The sequence below is a fragment of the Vanacampus margaritifer genome, chromosome 1, assembly GCF_051991255.1.
Source record: "Vanacampus margaritifer isolate UIUO_Vmar chromosome 1, RoL_Vmar_1.0, whole genome shotgun sequence".
Lineage (NCBI taxonomy): Eukaryota > Metazoa > Chordata > Actinopteri > Syngnathiformes > Syngnathidae > Vanacampus > Vanacampus margaritifer.
Genome location: NC_135432.1, coordinates 48,463,675 through 48,481,038, shown reverse-complemented (window position 1 = coordinate 48,481,038; position 17,364 = coordinate 48,463,675). Strand labels below are relative to the sequence as shown.

General features: G+C 39.2%; 1 protein-coding gene across 1 annotated transcript; it reads left to right on the top strand.

The window, feature by feature from the left end:
• Window positions 1-1,656: 1,656 nt before the first annotated feature.
• Window positions 1,657-16,653, top strand: gjb9a (gap junction protein beta 9a). The gene is made up of 4 exons (XM_077567388.1): window positions 1,657-1,816; window positions 11,422-11,637; window positions 11,727-12,028; window positions 12,129-16,653. Exons 2-4 carry the CDS (start codon window positions 11,467-11,469, stop codon window positions 12,469-12,471), a joined length of 816 nt encoding a protein of 271 aa, XP_077423514.1. The 5' UTR covers window positions 1,657-1,816; window positions 11,422-11,466; the 3' UTR covers window positions 12,472-16,653.
• Window positions 16,654-17,364: the final 711 nt, after the last annotated feature.

Below are 17,364 nucleotides of genomic sequence, written 5' to 3'. Positions count from 1 at the left end.
GCGCAAATGGTCAATAGATGCAGACTGAATGTCCATCCCTGCTCTACATATTTGTGTGAAGAAGAAAAGTCTTGTAAAGTACTTATTCTACACCTTAAGTAAAAAATTGTGCTTAAGTTCAGAAGTGAAAATGTATTCCCCCCGTCAACTGTACAATACAGGGTGAACTTGCTTCATCTTTGCTGATGTAGTGAACTAACTGTGAAAAAATAACAATTGAAAAATATCTCATTTGTTTTTCATATTACCAGACATTTTCAACACACACAAAACAAACAACTGGTGGTTTTTAGGATGACATACAAGACACGACACACTCCCCGTAAATTATTGACCCAGTCAGTGTAGTTAAGTAATTTCAGTATTACTCTAAATACTGTTTCTAAATTAATTAGAGACTCTAAAAAATATATATGCACATTTAAAATTTACAATGACCAACACCACCTTGGCAATAAACAAATACCATAATGTTGAGGGGTGTGAGACAAGTCAACAGAGACCAATTACAGTACATTTTGATCACCATGACATAAGCAATTTATATTGTCAGAAACAGCAGAGAATTGTGGATAATAATGGAAGTACCAAAACAACTTTTTCAAATAAATGAGAAACTGATTTTTTGATGTGCACAATTAAGTGACACAGTGATGTGAGGATTGAACAAGTTGTTTTGTGATATTCAAATCTGATCTGAGAAATGTTTTAACGCGACTGAGAAAAGCCGTAAGACAACTGAGATGCTGGTTAATTATCATTATGATGACATGAGAATGACTTCCGATCAAAGCATTAAAGAGCAGGAAGGGTTTCCATTTTTAATTCAATTCAAAAACCGGTTTTCCCCAGTAAGTTCCTCACATAGCTAGATAGCTAGAAAGATGGTATCTCACATAAAGACTACAGCTAAATTTGTACTGTAAATTCCGTCATTTTTAATGATCATTGTCAACTTCTGGTGGCTTTTTGTTGACTTGGCCATATTTTACACCTACGCTACACCTCTTACAGCGGTAGGCCTATACAATTTTCTTTTATCAGTTTAATGGATTTCTACACATTTTTTCTGTTTACTGTCCCTGTCACTGATTTTTGGTATAGCACCACATCCACCCAACTTCATTAGGTTCGGGGGTTATGTTTAATGAGAGGCGGGGGTACAACCTGTAATGGTCGCGCATCAATCTCAGGGCTGGGAGTATAACAAGCAGTCATTTACTGACTTTTAATGAAGAAAATTTGGCTGAACAAACTGTTAAGAGGTACTGTAAGTAGGTAGGAAGAAGTTATATACATACCACTAAGAAAAGGAGAAGATAATCATTGTATTGTAATAATGTTCGTACACTGATGGGATTTACAGAGTCCCTCAAAACATTTCATTCCAGTAAATTCATATTCTGTGCGGGACAGAAGGGTGTGGCTCCCCGTAGCACACACTACGTTTCCCTAAAAGCACACACTCAGGCGCACATTCACAAACGACTTTTTACATGGGTAAGTAAAGCTTAAATCTGACTGTTTCTTTCTCGCTCCTTTGGGTATTTTATTATTTATTATCTCTCTCTGACAAGACAGGGCGTGCATGTGTAGGTGTGTGTGTGTATGTGATGACGTAAAAGCTGCTGAATCTGGTTTGGCAAGATTTCTGGAGAAAGGGGGGAGCAAGAACAGACAATCCCGGAAAGGCAGAAAAGAGCTAAATATTTTTTTACAGCTGTTTCACAGCCTGACTTGAGCAGTTGTAAACTGATACTTTCTTCTTTGCTTGGAGGAATTCCGTTTTAGAGTTTAAGGAAGGTTTCATCACCAGGTAAGTTGAAAACTGGTTTATTTTCGTATGTTTCCCGGTCTCGCAAAGTGAAAAATCTTCTCTGAACGCACGCATGAGCGTGTAGGAAGCTGGATTTAAACATTTAAACACAGACCTTCCGAAAACACGTCTAAAAGTTAGTCAAGCTAAAATTATGGCTTGTTTTACATCAAACACTCTTTTATAGGGAAAATGTGTGTAACCTATGTTATTAATAGAGTTGAGTTTTAGTTTTACAAGTTGTTAACGAAAAAAGATTATGATTGTCAATCATGATGACATTGCAATCAAGATACACAACCTATACAGGCTTGATGAGATGTTCTGTTGGTTGGTTGTACGTATCAGGTTTGGTGATGGGGTAAAAAATATACTACAGGTTAATGTACATGATGTTGGATGGCACCTTGTTGATCAAGCATCACTGAAGGTAAAAAAAAGGGGCAGTGGAGAGATGCTATGAAAAGCCCAAGTCGTTTGGTCTTAAAGTAGAAAAGTCTTCATTGTTGAGCCTCGACAGCTTTTGGTCATCTATAAACATACATCTCCTTTCAAATCTTGTTTTTTTTTCCAAACCAAATGATTCAGTGGGTGAGCCTTGACTAACACGGAAAGAATGCAGGGCTAAGAGTAACAGGGCTGTTGTACTGTTTATTCAATATGGAGTTTACTTTTTCTATAGCTTGTGATTTTATTACACAGTGGAGCCTCAATTAGGATTTTCCCAGCTCTTCTCTACCACACCTTCCGCAAAACTTCACACTTCCATTGTGACAGTCATCTTAATTTCATCCATGTCTTCAAAACAATTCCCCTTGGTGAACCTCTTGAGTTTTTGAAAGAGGAAAAAACACAAGAAAGAGTAGGTCAGCTAGCTAGCTTATTGATGTTCTTTTAGGCCAGGAACTGCCAGATGCTCAGGGCATTGTGAGCAGGTGCGTTGTCATGGTGGCAGCCACGAGCCGTCCTGCCGCACCTCTTGCTTCTTGTTGCACAACGGACTAATCAAACACAGCACGGTCTTTGTATGGCCCGCATTGATGGTGGAAAACCCATAGTTTGTAGTTTGGATTTGACATGTATTTTGCACACCTTCTAACTTGAGAGACTTCAGCTCAGTGAGTACACAAATGTGATTTGCATTTCTTTTTGTGGAGTTTATTATGACATATGAGAGTGATACACGTTTATGAACTTCCTGTTTAGTAAAGTATTACATGGCTCAGAAGAATAAAATAACGTCGCTGCTATGTGAAAAACACTTATGTCAATTTTTTTGTCTTCCAGTTTTAGGGATGTCTGCATTCCGTTTCATCCCAAAAACATAAATGTAAAAAAAGAAGAAGACAAAAATGGATTTATGTGAAAAACACCATTTTTTACGTTTATGAGATGTCTACATTCAGTTTCATCCCAAAAACATAAACATTTAAAACAATGACACTTATTTGAAAAACGCTTATGTCCATTGTATTTTTATTTATTTATTTATATTTTTGGGATGCCTGCATTCAGTGTCATCCCAAAAACATAAACATATAAAAACAAATGACAAAAATGGTGTTTATGTGTTTCACTTATGTGAAAAACACTTATGTACCAACAACAGTGTGCATTCAAAATGAACACCATTCAGTCATGTCAAGGAAACTGAAACATACTCAACGTAACAGGCTAAGACTAACTTCAAAATAAAGTTTACCAAATACGGTAATACATTGACGGCAATGCAAATAGCCTTGGCAGACTTTAACTTTGAAGTTGGCCCACGTCGTGGCGTCATGGTTAACTTGACTTCCCTTTTAGAAGTTTAGGCTTTTCTCTCTCAAAGAAAAAAAAGAAGAAAAAAGGTTTAGCTTTTTTTTTTTATCGTAGTTTTGATCGACATTGTAGTTGCGAACAACATCAACACAATGCGATCCCAAACTCATATTCAATCGGTAATTTAGGACACTAAGTAACCGCTAGTTAATTACGCCGTCATTGTATGATACGGCAGAAGTCTCCGACGTAAGTGGCTAGCGGCTAGGTGGTAGCATTAGCAATGAGTGTCTGGCTGATAACTGTGAGTTTGACAGCTGGTACTGTACCTTGCTTACTTGAATTATTTTTAATATTCTGGACCAAGGCTACTTTGTAATTCACTCTCCATGTTTAAAGGAAGGGAACTGCATTTTGAGGTATTTTCATAATCATTAAAATAAATAAATAGAACTTCCTCATTTATTGTATAAAACTATTTTGCCCATTAAAAAACAACAACATTCAACTCAAAATTTTAAACATAGCCGTTTAGATTTTAGGAGCACAACTTTAACTCTTTCACTGCCACTGACGTTTAAAGACGTCAAGTAAAAACCTACGCTTCACTGCCAATGACGTCAAAAGACGTCATCCAATGATTTTTTATTTTTTTTTTGAAACGGGTAGAGGAAACCCTTCCGCATGTCTGGAGAAAGTTTCAAGTCTGTCTGTTGTGCCTAATGACTATTTTTGGCCCCTAGAGGGCAGCGATGACTCTCTTTTGACAAGATCGGGTGGGCGTCAGTAGAGGCGGAGCTAGAGCGTCGAGCAGGAGATGAGAATGGAAGACAAAGGAAAAATGGCGGCCGGTCGCGAGGAGCTCACACCCGAGACGTTTTTTTCAAAGACCAAAAGCATCGCTGAAAAAGCACATTTTTGACGACGATGATCATCATAGATGATGAAGATGAGGGTGACTCCGTGGTTGGAAAGCATTGACGCGGCAGTAGAAGACGTTAGATGGAGCTAGATGGAGGAGGGAACGGGCAATGGCGAGCGTTTGCAAGCAGCTCTACACTTACAAGACGAAAGGCATCGACCAACGCTAAAATAGTACATTGATGACGACGGTGATCATCCTCGATGATGATGAAGGTGAATCCGAGCTTGACGGCGAAATTGGAACCGCTGACGCGGCGGCTATGACGGTGTCGTAACGCGGAGCGCAACCGAGCACGCACAGGCGGACGTTCGATCGGACGACGGAGAGTGCCCCGAGTCCAATGCATATTCATCGGAAGAAGTGTGTACAGTCTGCTACTTGCTTTTTATTCCCCGGAAAAAAAGGCCGTCAAGAAAGTGTAACGTTTGCACGCAAAACGGACCAATGTGAAAGTGAAAGTAAACTGTTGTGCGAGTCCAGGCGTCTCCTTGCACGCAGGAGAGCGTTACAAAAGGAAAAACTGTATTTGAAACATCCACATAATTGTAAGTAGTACCACAGTTGCACACATTTGTAAATAGTTTGCGAAATTGTTTTGTCAAATTGTTACACTGTTGAATGGAAATAAACGTATTTTGCAATCAAAAAACACTTTTTCATTGTTGGTGAAAGCGTTTTACAGAAGTAAAGCACTATTTAGGTGTTTGTGGCATCATTCATGGACAAAAAGAAGTGTACAATTCACTAGAGTGCATGAAATAACATCGTTTCACAAAAAGCTCTTTCGTTTCACAAAAAGCTCTCTCGTTTCAAAAGAGAGAATTTCGGTGAAAGTAACCATTTTCTATTGTTGATTACTGAAGAACGGAATAAGCTAGAAACAAACTTTTTTTTTCTGATGAAAGCTGAGAGTCCAATCTTTCATTTGGTAGTATGTGTGTTTCCATAGTCCAAACACAACATTTTCTGTGGACCTTGAAAGATCACTCAAAATGCTTAAATCGGCTGGCAGTGGGGACAACCCGTTTCTGAAAACGTCTGGCAGTGAAAGAGTTAATGTCCTAAATCCTAAAGTGCTATATTAAACATTTTGATTTTTTTTTATTTAATGGGAAAATGTATTTTACAAAATAAATGAAGACAAGGTATTATTATTATTCATTTATTTTAAGCTGATCCGAAAAACAATCCAATCCGTGACTCAAATCCGTAATCTGATCCAAACCGTGACTTTTGTGATCCGTTGCACCACTAGTTGACAGTTTGTATTCTGAATTAGCTTGTACGTATAATTACAATAAATGATTAGTGGCAGGGCATCAAGGGGTCTAAGAACATCCAAATGGTAGAAAAAGTTAGTTATCAAAACTTTAACTTAATTGATGCTCTTCACAATTAATTAAGTTAAAACGCAACTCCATGTCTTCTGAAAGTCCTACATAACTTCTGCATTCACTCCAGTCTGCATTCACTCAGGTCACGTTTTATGAGTTTAGTTTTACTATAACAGACTAAAGCACACTGAATTTCCTTGTGTATGAAATGTGCTATACAAATAAACCTGCCTTGCCTCTAACTTGTCTATTTATTTATAGATTTGTATGATAAAGGAAGCAAAAGTTGGCATTCATTATTATCACAACTAAAATTGATTCTAATGGAATTGTTTCAAAATGAAAAGAAATTGGTAGCTAACCTGAGTCACGGAAAGGATCATGGACAACTTTTGACATTTCATTGCATTCCATTTTTACTTATTTGCTCTCGAATGAGATCAAACATCTATGTAACATTGCCTCTGTGTTTGTCAGTATCAGGTTTAGATGTAGACATTTATCAAATAAAGAGAGAAGAAGCATCTGGTTCCAAATTTATTACTCATGATTGGTCATGAGGAAGAGAAAACTGCAGCCTTAGTTTGATCGGTACAGAGTCTCTCTTGGTTCATCACTCAAATAGTCCCCTTATATGTACTAATCGGGGCATCTGATTACATGACAGAAAGAGAAAAACAACTCCTATCTCACTTCACACTCTCTAATGCGGCATGCAAGTCCAGGGACCCTGGCGTTGACGTGCGTCACGTCTTCTTATCAGTTGTCCCCACTCGGCAGCTGAGTCGTCCACTTGCAACTTCACCAAATACAATAACACTCCTTTGCAATACATAGCAATCATAAACAGAAATTACTACACTATTACGTTGACTTGTGTTTCCCAAGAGGCAATTTACTTCAACACGGCAAATGTATAATAATCCTCCAAAATAATTCTTACATTTCCCTCCTGTTTATTCTACATTTGCCTCCAAAAATTTTGTCATCAAAAGAACTTTGATTTAAAGGTTTTATTTAGTTGAATCATTTACTGGATGACAAACTTAAACATTCCATCATGTCCCCTTTCTATGTTTTAAGTTTTAAGGTGTGTAAAATAGGACGGCAGGAGAAATTATCTCATCATTGGTTTGGTCATTAGTGTCCCCTCCATCACCACAATTTGCAGAAATAAGCAAAGGGTACCTCTCTTGTAATTTAGAATTTGTGGGAGCGACGACGGTTGAGATAAGTCGGACGAGTAATGCGCGAATGCAGGGAATACGACAACATCCACACAGCACGAGAATTGAGGTGAACAGAGTCATAGAAATCATGACAGAAAATACCAAACTTTTATATTTTCCAAACGTTTTTTCCCACCACTCGTCCCATGCTGAGGTGGACACACCTGAGTGTTCTTTCATCTTTCGATTCAGGGTGCGCAGGCCTTCAATGGCTCTCGTGAGGGACCCATCCGGAGATGTGTTGTTTGGTATAAATGTACAACACTGGTCCCCAAACATAGCGCAAACGCCACCTCACTCTGCCAGTAGCATGTCGACCGCAATGCGGTTCTGGAACGCCATGAGTGATGTTGCAGCCAATTGTTCTCTGACAGCTATAAATCCTTCTTCAGTATAATTCCCCAATTTTTGTACATTGTAATGGATGTAGTTGATTCGGTCTACATTTTTATTGGGTGTGACCCATATGAAAATAGATTCCCACCCCGCTGCAATTTGATTTGCCAACTTATACTCATCCGGAACGCCGCGAGGAACTCCAATTGCATCAAAATAGGTTGGTCCACCGTCCCACCAGGAAGCACGTCGCTTTCTTGAGAGATGGTGGAGGGGATCATGAGCTGAAACTGCTCTCTGAATATCCCCCAGTGTGGATGGAAAAATAAACACCGGTAACTGCAGAGACACCAATGCACAACCACCAGTTGCATCTATCAAAGAATCAAACAATTTGGTGAATGAATAGCCTTCACGGTCACAAAGACCACACAACATAGTACCGCAAATCTTATCCACGCAATAGCCATGTCGACCGAGAACCCCTAATTAGGTTAGGCGTCTTGGAAAACTTCACTGACCGCAGGTATTTTCAGATTCTATATATCTGCTCCCACCTTTGAATCAGACTTTCGCTCACCCTCCCTGTTGGGTTTGTCGGTTGAGATGACCTTTTTACAATGCGTAAGATGTATCCAAGCGCTCCCTGCTTCAATCTCTATGGCCGTCGGCGTGGTCAGCAGCACTTGATGAGGGCCTTCCCACTTTGGAGAATTCCAGTGCTTCTTTTTGAGGCTTTGGATCAGTACCCAGTCTCCTGGAGCTACTAGTTCTTCCAGTGTTGCCTTCTCTCTTCCTGGCTTGCTTCAACCTTTAGTCCCCAGAAACAGGGCCGAGGTCCAGTCCCCTAAAAAGGGACAGCTGCCGTGGCCACGGTCTTTCTTGGTCGTCGGCTCTGCCTCTGGGCACCTCCGGTATGTTGCAATCCGGCTATGAAGGACCAATTTAAATGTCAGGTTCAGATGTAGACATTTATCAAATAAAGAGAGAAGAAGCATCTGGTTCCAAATTTATTACTCATGATTGGTCATGAGGAAGAGAAAACTGCAGCCTTAGTTTGATCGGTACAGAGTCTCTCTTGGTTCATCACTCAAATAGTCCCCTTATATGTACTAATCGGGGCATCTGATTACATGACAGAAAGAGAAAAACAACTCCTATCTCACTTCACACTCTCTAATGCGGCATGCAAGTCCAGGGACCCTGGCGTTGACGTGCGTCACGTCTTCTTATCAGTTGTCCCCACTCGGCAGCTGAGTCGTCCACTTGCAACTTCACCAAATACAATAACACTCCTTTGCAATACATAGCAATCATAAACAGAAATTACTACACTATTACGTTGACTTGTGTTTCCCAAGAGGCAATTTACTTCAACACGGCAAATGTATAATAATCCTCCAAAATAATTCTTACAGTCAGCCATTATATGATATGTGAAACTCAAACGTGCACAAAAGCTTAATGCTTGATTCATACACTTGGTTACATCTGGCTTTTTCTTGCTTGAACCACTTTAACCTCATACACATCACTATTTCCACTGTGCTCGCTCACTCGTCAGCTTCAATCAGTGAAAGGCATATACACACGCACGCACACGCATGCATACACACTCGAATATGGTTGCATAGCTGCAACAGAAGACCGTATGAAGTCAACCACACTCTTTCATACAGTGCAGGTCAACTTCCAATTTGTTTTTGATTTAGAACATTTCTTTCAAGATTGATCATTTACAGTTTAGCTAATCTGTAGGTTTTTTTGCCATCATAAAATATGTTTTCCTCTGTCTCATGTTTGATAAAAAAAAAGAAAAAGAAATGCTCTTTAAAAAAATGAGCAAGACACACCACTGATTCTGAAGTCTTGCTGTACTGACATTTGTGCAAAAGAGAGGTTTGTTCAATTGAAGCATATTTTTTTCAAGAAAATTCCACTGGATGACTTTAGAAGCTTCCGACTTCCACTACATTAATAAAAGACTTGGGCCTTATTTTTCATGACTGGTGAAAATCTGGCTCAGCATGTGGCATACGTAAATCTGCACATAGGCGTGTTAGACCAGGTGTTGATCATTTTGCAAATAAGCGCATATTTGACACCTTCAGACCCGCATTTTTTTCTGCTGGACAATTTATTTATTTATTTATTTTTTACTAATTTTGACTCTTCTCCCACGTAAGAACATGGAATTTTTTTTTATCATGTTTTTTTTTTGTTATAGTGGACGCCAGGATAGTATGTATGGCTGTAACATGTAAACTTACCAAGCTTATATGCAACATTTTTAACATTTATGTCATGCAAATCAACTTGCGATTGTGGTTAGCTAGGATCCAATCAGGAGCCAGAAATGCATCATTCAAATTATGTGTTTGTATTGGTTTAGACACGCAAATATGTCATGTCCACTACAATCATCTATAGGTCCGAAGGGGTTTAAAAAGTGTCATTTGCGCCATTGTGGGTGTGAACACAGCCGACTTTATTCATTACCAATCAAAACAGCTCCTTTCTTTCCCTTTAAACGGGGCACAGCGTGTCCGGAGCATATCTTAGACCCGTGTTTCTCAACCCTGGTTCTCGAGGCCCACTAGCCAGCCTGTTTTCCATGTCTTCCGCAGGTGAGGATCGTTATCAGGCTTCTCCAGAGCTTGCTGATTAGCTGTCATTGGAATCAGCTGCATTGGAAAAAGGGAGACATGGAAAACAAGCTGGATAGTGGGCCCTGAGGACCAGGGTTGAGAAACACTCTCTTAGACAATGGGGCAACAGAAAATCTAAACAGGTCCCCTGATTAAATGATCTCATGATAACTACTGACGACTTAACTATGTCCGTGGACTTTGTGCATGTATCCCCATTCCTCGCGTAATAATCAATGGTGATTTTCGTGGTAGTATTGAAGGAGCTGTTTATTGTGACAACTTCTTCATATGTCTGGTGCCAAGATGGAAGGCTAGCAACCACCCCAAATTTAAAAAGTCAAGAAAAATGTATTTCCCTATTTGCAAAGAACATTCTTTTCAATTGGGTTGTACAGGTGGTGGAAAAAGTTTTGCAATGATTTATCTTGGTCTCATTGCTTCACAAAAACCTGGTGTTTGACCAGGGGTGTGTACTCTTTTTTTATACACACAACCTGTGAGCCCCTTGATCAAATTACTCAAGTCAATGATAACTGATGATTGTATTATATATTTTTCAGTCAGCTGTCTGAATTTGGTTGTTTTTGTGTGAGAAACAAGGCTCCAAAGCCATGTTTTCTAAATACCCACTTCTTTGATTTGGGAGTTGGTATTGTTGTAAGATGAATACTTACTCTTCCGTGTTCATGATGTTGATTATCAAAACATACAATGAGATCAGTGAATTCAGGCATTACCTAAGGATTTTATTCACAAATTTGTGGACAGTGAGAATATGCAGCCACCCGCGCCATTATTGATTCTCAACTGTGACGCCCAACCCCCTGCTCGTCCCTCATATTCTTTGTCCTTGCAGAAAACCTTCCCAGTCACATGGTACCTCCTTCTTTCCTTCCCCCTCGTAGTCACAAGATGGAACACAGAAATCAGATAAGGGTTGACGTTGTTTACAGAAGAGACTGAGAGAGACTGGGGGAGCCGTAGTATAAACAAAGGGGTCTAATTAACACATTCGCTTGCCCACATCACATGTTCTCAGGAGAGAACAAAGAGAAAACCACCCTCCTCACATCATTTGAATTCTCACACAAAACTATACTGAGTAAATCAAAGCAATTTTGTCCAATTCTAAATAGTTATAACTAAATCAAAACAGTTATAATTAAATTGAAACAGAAGATTCACTACAGTATGAAAAACTTGATGCAAGTCTGTGCATGCTGGGCCTATGTGTTGCACACTGACATTACACTGAGCGAGGTGTGGCAAATCCTTACTGACGATAGTGTTCCATGATTATTGTAGTGCCCTGTGTTGCCAGGAATCATCTGTCTACTCCTAACATTTTTTTTCCTGGTTTCTCCTACAGGAGGTGCGCTTGTTTTTACAATCTAGACAAGTTCAGACTGCAGGGATGAACTGGTCGGGACTTGAAAGCCTGTTGAGCGGAGTCAATAAGTACTCCACCGCATTTGGAAAGATTTGGCTGTCCATGGTCTTTGTCTTCCGTGTTCTCGTATTTGTGGTGGCAGCACAGAGAGTTTGGGGCGATGAGAGCAAAGACTTTGTGTGCAATACTCGGCAGGTAAGACAGGCCAGAAATGGACTGGACCAGAATAACATGTGTTACATGAGTAATTGCGATGGTTTAATAATCGATTTCTTGGTTTCCAGCCGGGCTGCACCAACGTCTGCTATGACCACTTCTTCCCCATCTCCCACATCCGTCTGTGGGCACTGCAGCTGATCTTTGTCACCTGCCCGTCTCTAATGGTGATGGCTCATGTAAAATTTCGGGAAGATAAGGACAAGAAGTATGTGGAGTCGCACCAAGGCTCTCACCTATACGCCAACCCTGGCAAGAAGAGAGGAGGGCTGTGGTGGACCTATCTGCTTAGTTTGGTCTTTAAAGCTGGATTTGACATTTCATTCCTATACATTGTGTATCTGATTTACGATGGATATGACCTACCAAAGTAATTGATCATTCCTTTTCATATAATACATTTTTGATTTGATCAACAATCTGTTTAGCATTAGCATAATTGGTCTAATCATATGTCCATGATTTCTCAGGGTATCAAAGTGTGCACGGGATCCGTGCCCAAACACCGTGGACTGCTTCATCAGCCGGCCGACTGAGAAAAAGATCTTCATGTTGTTTATGGTCATCTCCAGTGCACTGTGCATCTTCATGTGCATCTGTGAGATGGTCTACCTCATTGGCAAGCGCCTTGTCAAAAAATTCAAGGTCCGACATGAGAACGAGAGGATAATGTTTGCTGATCGGCACGAGCTGACCAACATGGCGCCACCCAGGTCGCTGTACAGGAAGACCGATCCAACACTGGCTAACAGCCAGCTAAGTTTAAGTAAGAAAGCAAAGAGCAGAGATATCGGAGCGACTACCACGCTTTAGACGTCCAGTCAATACGGATTCATCCTCTGATAAATATTTACCATCAAATCTTGGATATAAGTTGACTGACTGAAAATGTACTTTTTTGTACGCTATAGCACTTTGTTTTCTATGGAAGAGGAGAAACATAAATGCTTTGTTTGGATATCACATTTCTATCTCTTCATCTTTAAGAAGACGCACCCTGCAAGCTACAACTGACGTCTACTGGCAAAATAGTGAGCACCACTGGAACTACACTCAGTGCATGCCAACATTTGCAACAGTACTTTGGCTGAAGATGGAGGACCTTTTTGCTTCCATTACGGGTATATGTTGCTTTAATGACACATTTGCTCTATATTATTTGGTTGTTACTAACATAACTATGTGATTCATTTTTCAAAAATCAATTCCAGTTTAATACATTTTGTAGAAACTTTATTTGTACGTATGCCGCCATTGTTATTTACGTTGCAATACATTCAGTGTGTAGTGGCGTAGAATGGCGGCTGTCCCTCTGCCGAGCAATGTGAAACCCCTATAAAGAAAGCAAGGTAAGCCTAATATCGTTCCTAAAGAAAAAAAAAATGCGATTGGGAGAGTCATCCTCCCCCACACCGTGCTCTCGTCATTCACCAGACGCAATCCAGAGTTTTGATCGTCCCTTTAGGAACGCTACGGAGACTTATCTTGCTTTCTTCATCAGACAGCCGCCATTCTACGCCACTACGCACTCAATAAAATAAAACGTTTCTACAAAATGTACTACACTGGAAATTATTTTTGAAAAATGAATCTCATACTTATGATAGTAACAACCAAATAAATAATATAGAGCAAACTTGTCATTAAAGTCAAAACTGGCGTGACCATTTGTGATCCGTTTGTTTAATATTTAATGTCAGAAAGGCTATCATTACAAAACATTATCTTTATTTGAAAAGTAGGGGGAAACCACTATATTGTCCAGAAGTATTTACATACAGAAGTTTCATGATTTTGCCTTTATATTTATAAACCAAAATTGTGGTAAAATTCAGTAAAACAATCAACACATGATTGAAGTACAGAATCTCAGCATTCATTTCAGATTCCAAATAAATATTTCACTTAACATTTATAAGTTGTGGGGATTTTTGTGTGTAAATATACGGTATGTCTACATATGACAAAGCATGGTTATGTTTACAATTTACAGTTGTAGGCATCAATCATACAAACTGTCTGTACAAATACTTCTGGACCTCTAGTAATATTTTTTTTGTTTACTGGTACATCAAATGTATACTGTTTATATGACATACTCTGATAATTAGCTGCTCAGGTCCAGCTCAAAATACCAATTGTCTCTCAGGTCATGTTAATGGTAAATAATATCGATGTTGAACAGTTGATTTATTATAGGCACTGCCCTGAACGAACGATGACATTACCTACATTTTATTATTATTTTTCCAATTTCCACTGTAATTAAAAAAATGAAGAAAAAAAAACATTTACCAAAACAAGCTTTACCGGAAGAATGAGTTTTAAGGGAACGTTTTCATATTGCATAAAAATATACACCAGAGGGCGCTACACCTCTATAAGACATTCCCAGAACAAAAGGTGTGCTAATCAAACGGGTTCAGAGCTGACATAGCGATGTATGTTGTTGTTGATGTTGTATAAAGACTCTCAAGTTAATTGTTCTGTTCAGTGTGGAAAACAGTGGGTGAGATGGATGGGGACGGGCGGGAGGTAGGCTCAGTGTCCTTTATTTCAAGGTGATCCCTCGAATTGCAGCCCCAGCAGGAGGAGAAGACATCATGTGGATGTGTCATATCAGCTAACACCTCTTGCTGGTTTACAGGCGTGAACACACAACATAAAGGTGGACACAGAAGAGCTCATCCAGGTCTGGAATTATGGAGTTGAGTCAGTTATGAAAACAAAACCTGGAATGCTCTAATACCTTTTATTTTGAATCACTTGTGTGGATGCTGAGACGTCCTTCATAGATAGACAGACACTTTACATCTGGACTGAGAAAAATAATATATTGCCTAGAGTTTGTTATATATGTTTTCTTTTTTGATTAAGTCTAAATCCACTGAGAAATCACATTGCTATTGTTAAAACGTTTAGGGTTTTATTTTAATTTTTATTTTTTTGTCGCATTTGAGCGAATGTTTGAGACACTTGGTACATCTCATTCTGACCGAATATGTTTGGGTGGGTGAAATAATTTAAACATCATTTTGCTCCTTTCCAACAACGTGCAGTCAAACACGATGCTGTATAACACAAATCTGAAATAGTGTTCAAAATCCAATGCAAGTTTATTGCAGGTAAGAGATTGGAATTAAACGAACTGACTGAACACTTCTTGTTCAGATGTTCATGTACTTACTTTAATGTTTGTTGCCTGTTAGACATCAACCCAAGGGTTTGTAAATTTAAAGGGCACTTTTGTGCACAAGTAATATACATTACTGACATTTCCAAGATTATGTCACAAGTCAAGATAGCCGTCAATTTGGTGAACAAAATCTATCTGCTCATTGAAAAGCGTTGGACTTTGAATTGTTGTAATTTGATTTGTGAGGATTATTTTGATTTCAAAATGTGATAAGATGTAGTTTGTATGATAGTCACAGGCAAATGCATTACAATCCGCCGTTTGTTTTCACCATATAAAGGAAGCATTTGCATTGTGTTTCATTGGGGACGGGCGGCACAGTGGCTGACTGGTTAGCATGTCCCCGCCTCCCAGTGCAGAGAACGTGAGATTGAGTCCGGGCTTTGGCCTTCCAGGGTGGAGTTTGCATGTTCTCCCCGTGCTTGCGTGGGTTTTTATCCGGGTACTCCGGTTTCCTCCCACATTCCAAAGACATGCATGTCAGGTTAATTGAACTCTCCAAGGTGTCCATAGGTGTGATTGTGAGTGTGGATGGTTGTTTGTCTCTGTGTGCCCTGTGATTGGCTGGCAACCAGTTCAGGGTGTACTTCACCTACTGCTCGAAGCCAGCTGCGATAGGATCCAGCGCCCCCCGCGACCCTTGTGAGGACAAGCAGTTAAGAAAATGGATGGATGGATGCATAGGGGACATATCAGATATGCCCGGATGTTTGGAAATGTCAATAGAAAATTTTAAATAAACATTACACACGCATAATAATAATTAATAATACCCCACAGCTAGTTTTAATCACAGCCTATTAGGGCAACATGACTGCAAGACTTATAGCATAGAAGTAACTTACAGTTATGGTTTGTACTAAATAATAGCTAATAATTTAGCTAATAATAGCTCCATGCATGCTGTTTTAGTACAAACTACTAAAAAAAAAATGTTTCAATACAATTAACTTTAAGGAGCAAATCAATATTAAAATCGGATCTTTAAAAAGTGCTAAACTCTAGTTAACATTACTATCTCTGGCCTTGACTCTGAGTCTGACCTTTCATCTTCATGCGTCTTTGATTTCATCCAAGAGAGCACAGAGATGCTTCCCTTGACTGCTTGCTGTAGCTCCTTTTCTTTTCCTCTTTTCAGCTTGTCCTTTCTAGGCATTATGCTACAGTTACTAAATAAATAGACCAATTGTAACTAAACAGACCAATGGCATGAGAATTAATAAGACTGACTGTTGTCATTACAAGAAGGCAAAAGGGTATTTTTCACAGGCAATTGACAATTCCAAACATCCGGGCATTTCTGATATTTCCACAATGCAACTCAATGCAAATGCTTCGATCACCATGTGTATGTGTGTGTGTCTGTCTGTCCCACACGGCGACCGTGGCGTTCACGTGACAAAGGAAGCGAGCGAGAGAGCTAGGTCGGGTGCGTGCGCGCAGGGGACGCATATTGGGGGGGTTTCACACGCGATTAATCATGCAGTTTTTCTAAAAGATTGTGTCAGCATTGACCTGTCCTTAGTAAAGTGTTTATTTGATTTATTTTTTAATAAAATAAAAAGCGAACTTTCCTAAGGGCACTTTTTTTGAGAGAGGGCAGAGGGGCAAGTGTGTGAGCACCACTAGGGATCTACCTGTCCAAACCCTGCCAGAGTGTGTGTGTGTGTGTGTGTGTGTGTGTGTGTGTGTGTGTGTGTGCGTGTGTGTGCGTGTGTGTGTGTGTGTGTGTGTGTGTGTGTGTGTGTGTGTGTGCGTGTTTAAATGTTAAAAAATAAAATAAAAATGTGACAAAATTACGGCAAGGAGTCTTGTGTGTGTTTCTATTAAAAAAAACTATTGAAAAAAAGTAAATTTTTTATAATTTAGACCCAGACAAGTAATTAATTCAACTTCCCTGGGGACCTCCACATATTACTTTCTTCAATTCAGATTTTACTTCATGTAACTGCACATATTGTTTTCTATTTCTATTTTCCTCTAATTCCATATCTTTCCAATTTTCTTATGAGCAATTTATGGTCAATTGTATCAAATGCCTTTTTAAGGTCAATGAAGACTCCAATTATATAATCTTTATTATCTGCGGCATTTGCAATTTGCTCTGTCAGATTAATCAATGCCATAGGAGTGGACCTATTCTGTTTAAATCCATATTGTTGTTAATTCAGTAGATTTGGTTCTCAATAAAATGAATTAATCTAGTCGCAAAAAGTTTTTCGAGAATTTTTGAGAACTGGAGCAGAAGTGATATTGGTCTATAATTTGAAAAAGTATGGATATCTCCACGCTTGTGTATTGGAATAACCTTGGCTATTTTCATTGCATTGGAAAAGATACCTGTTAGGAATGACTGATTGCAAATGTATGTAAGTGGTTTAGCTATATACGCTATAATATCTTTCTACCTATCTTTTTATATAACAGTAAAATGAAGACATTATATTTTGCTGTGCATCTGAATTAGGGTGCGGACAGTAATGAATGTTTTCTGTATTACAAGTTACCAT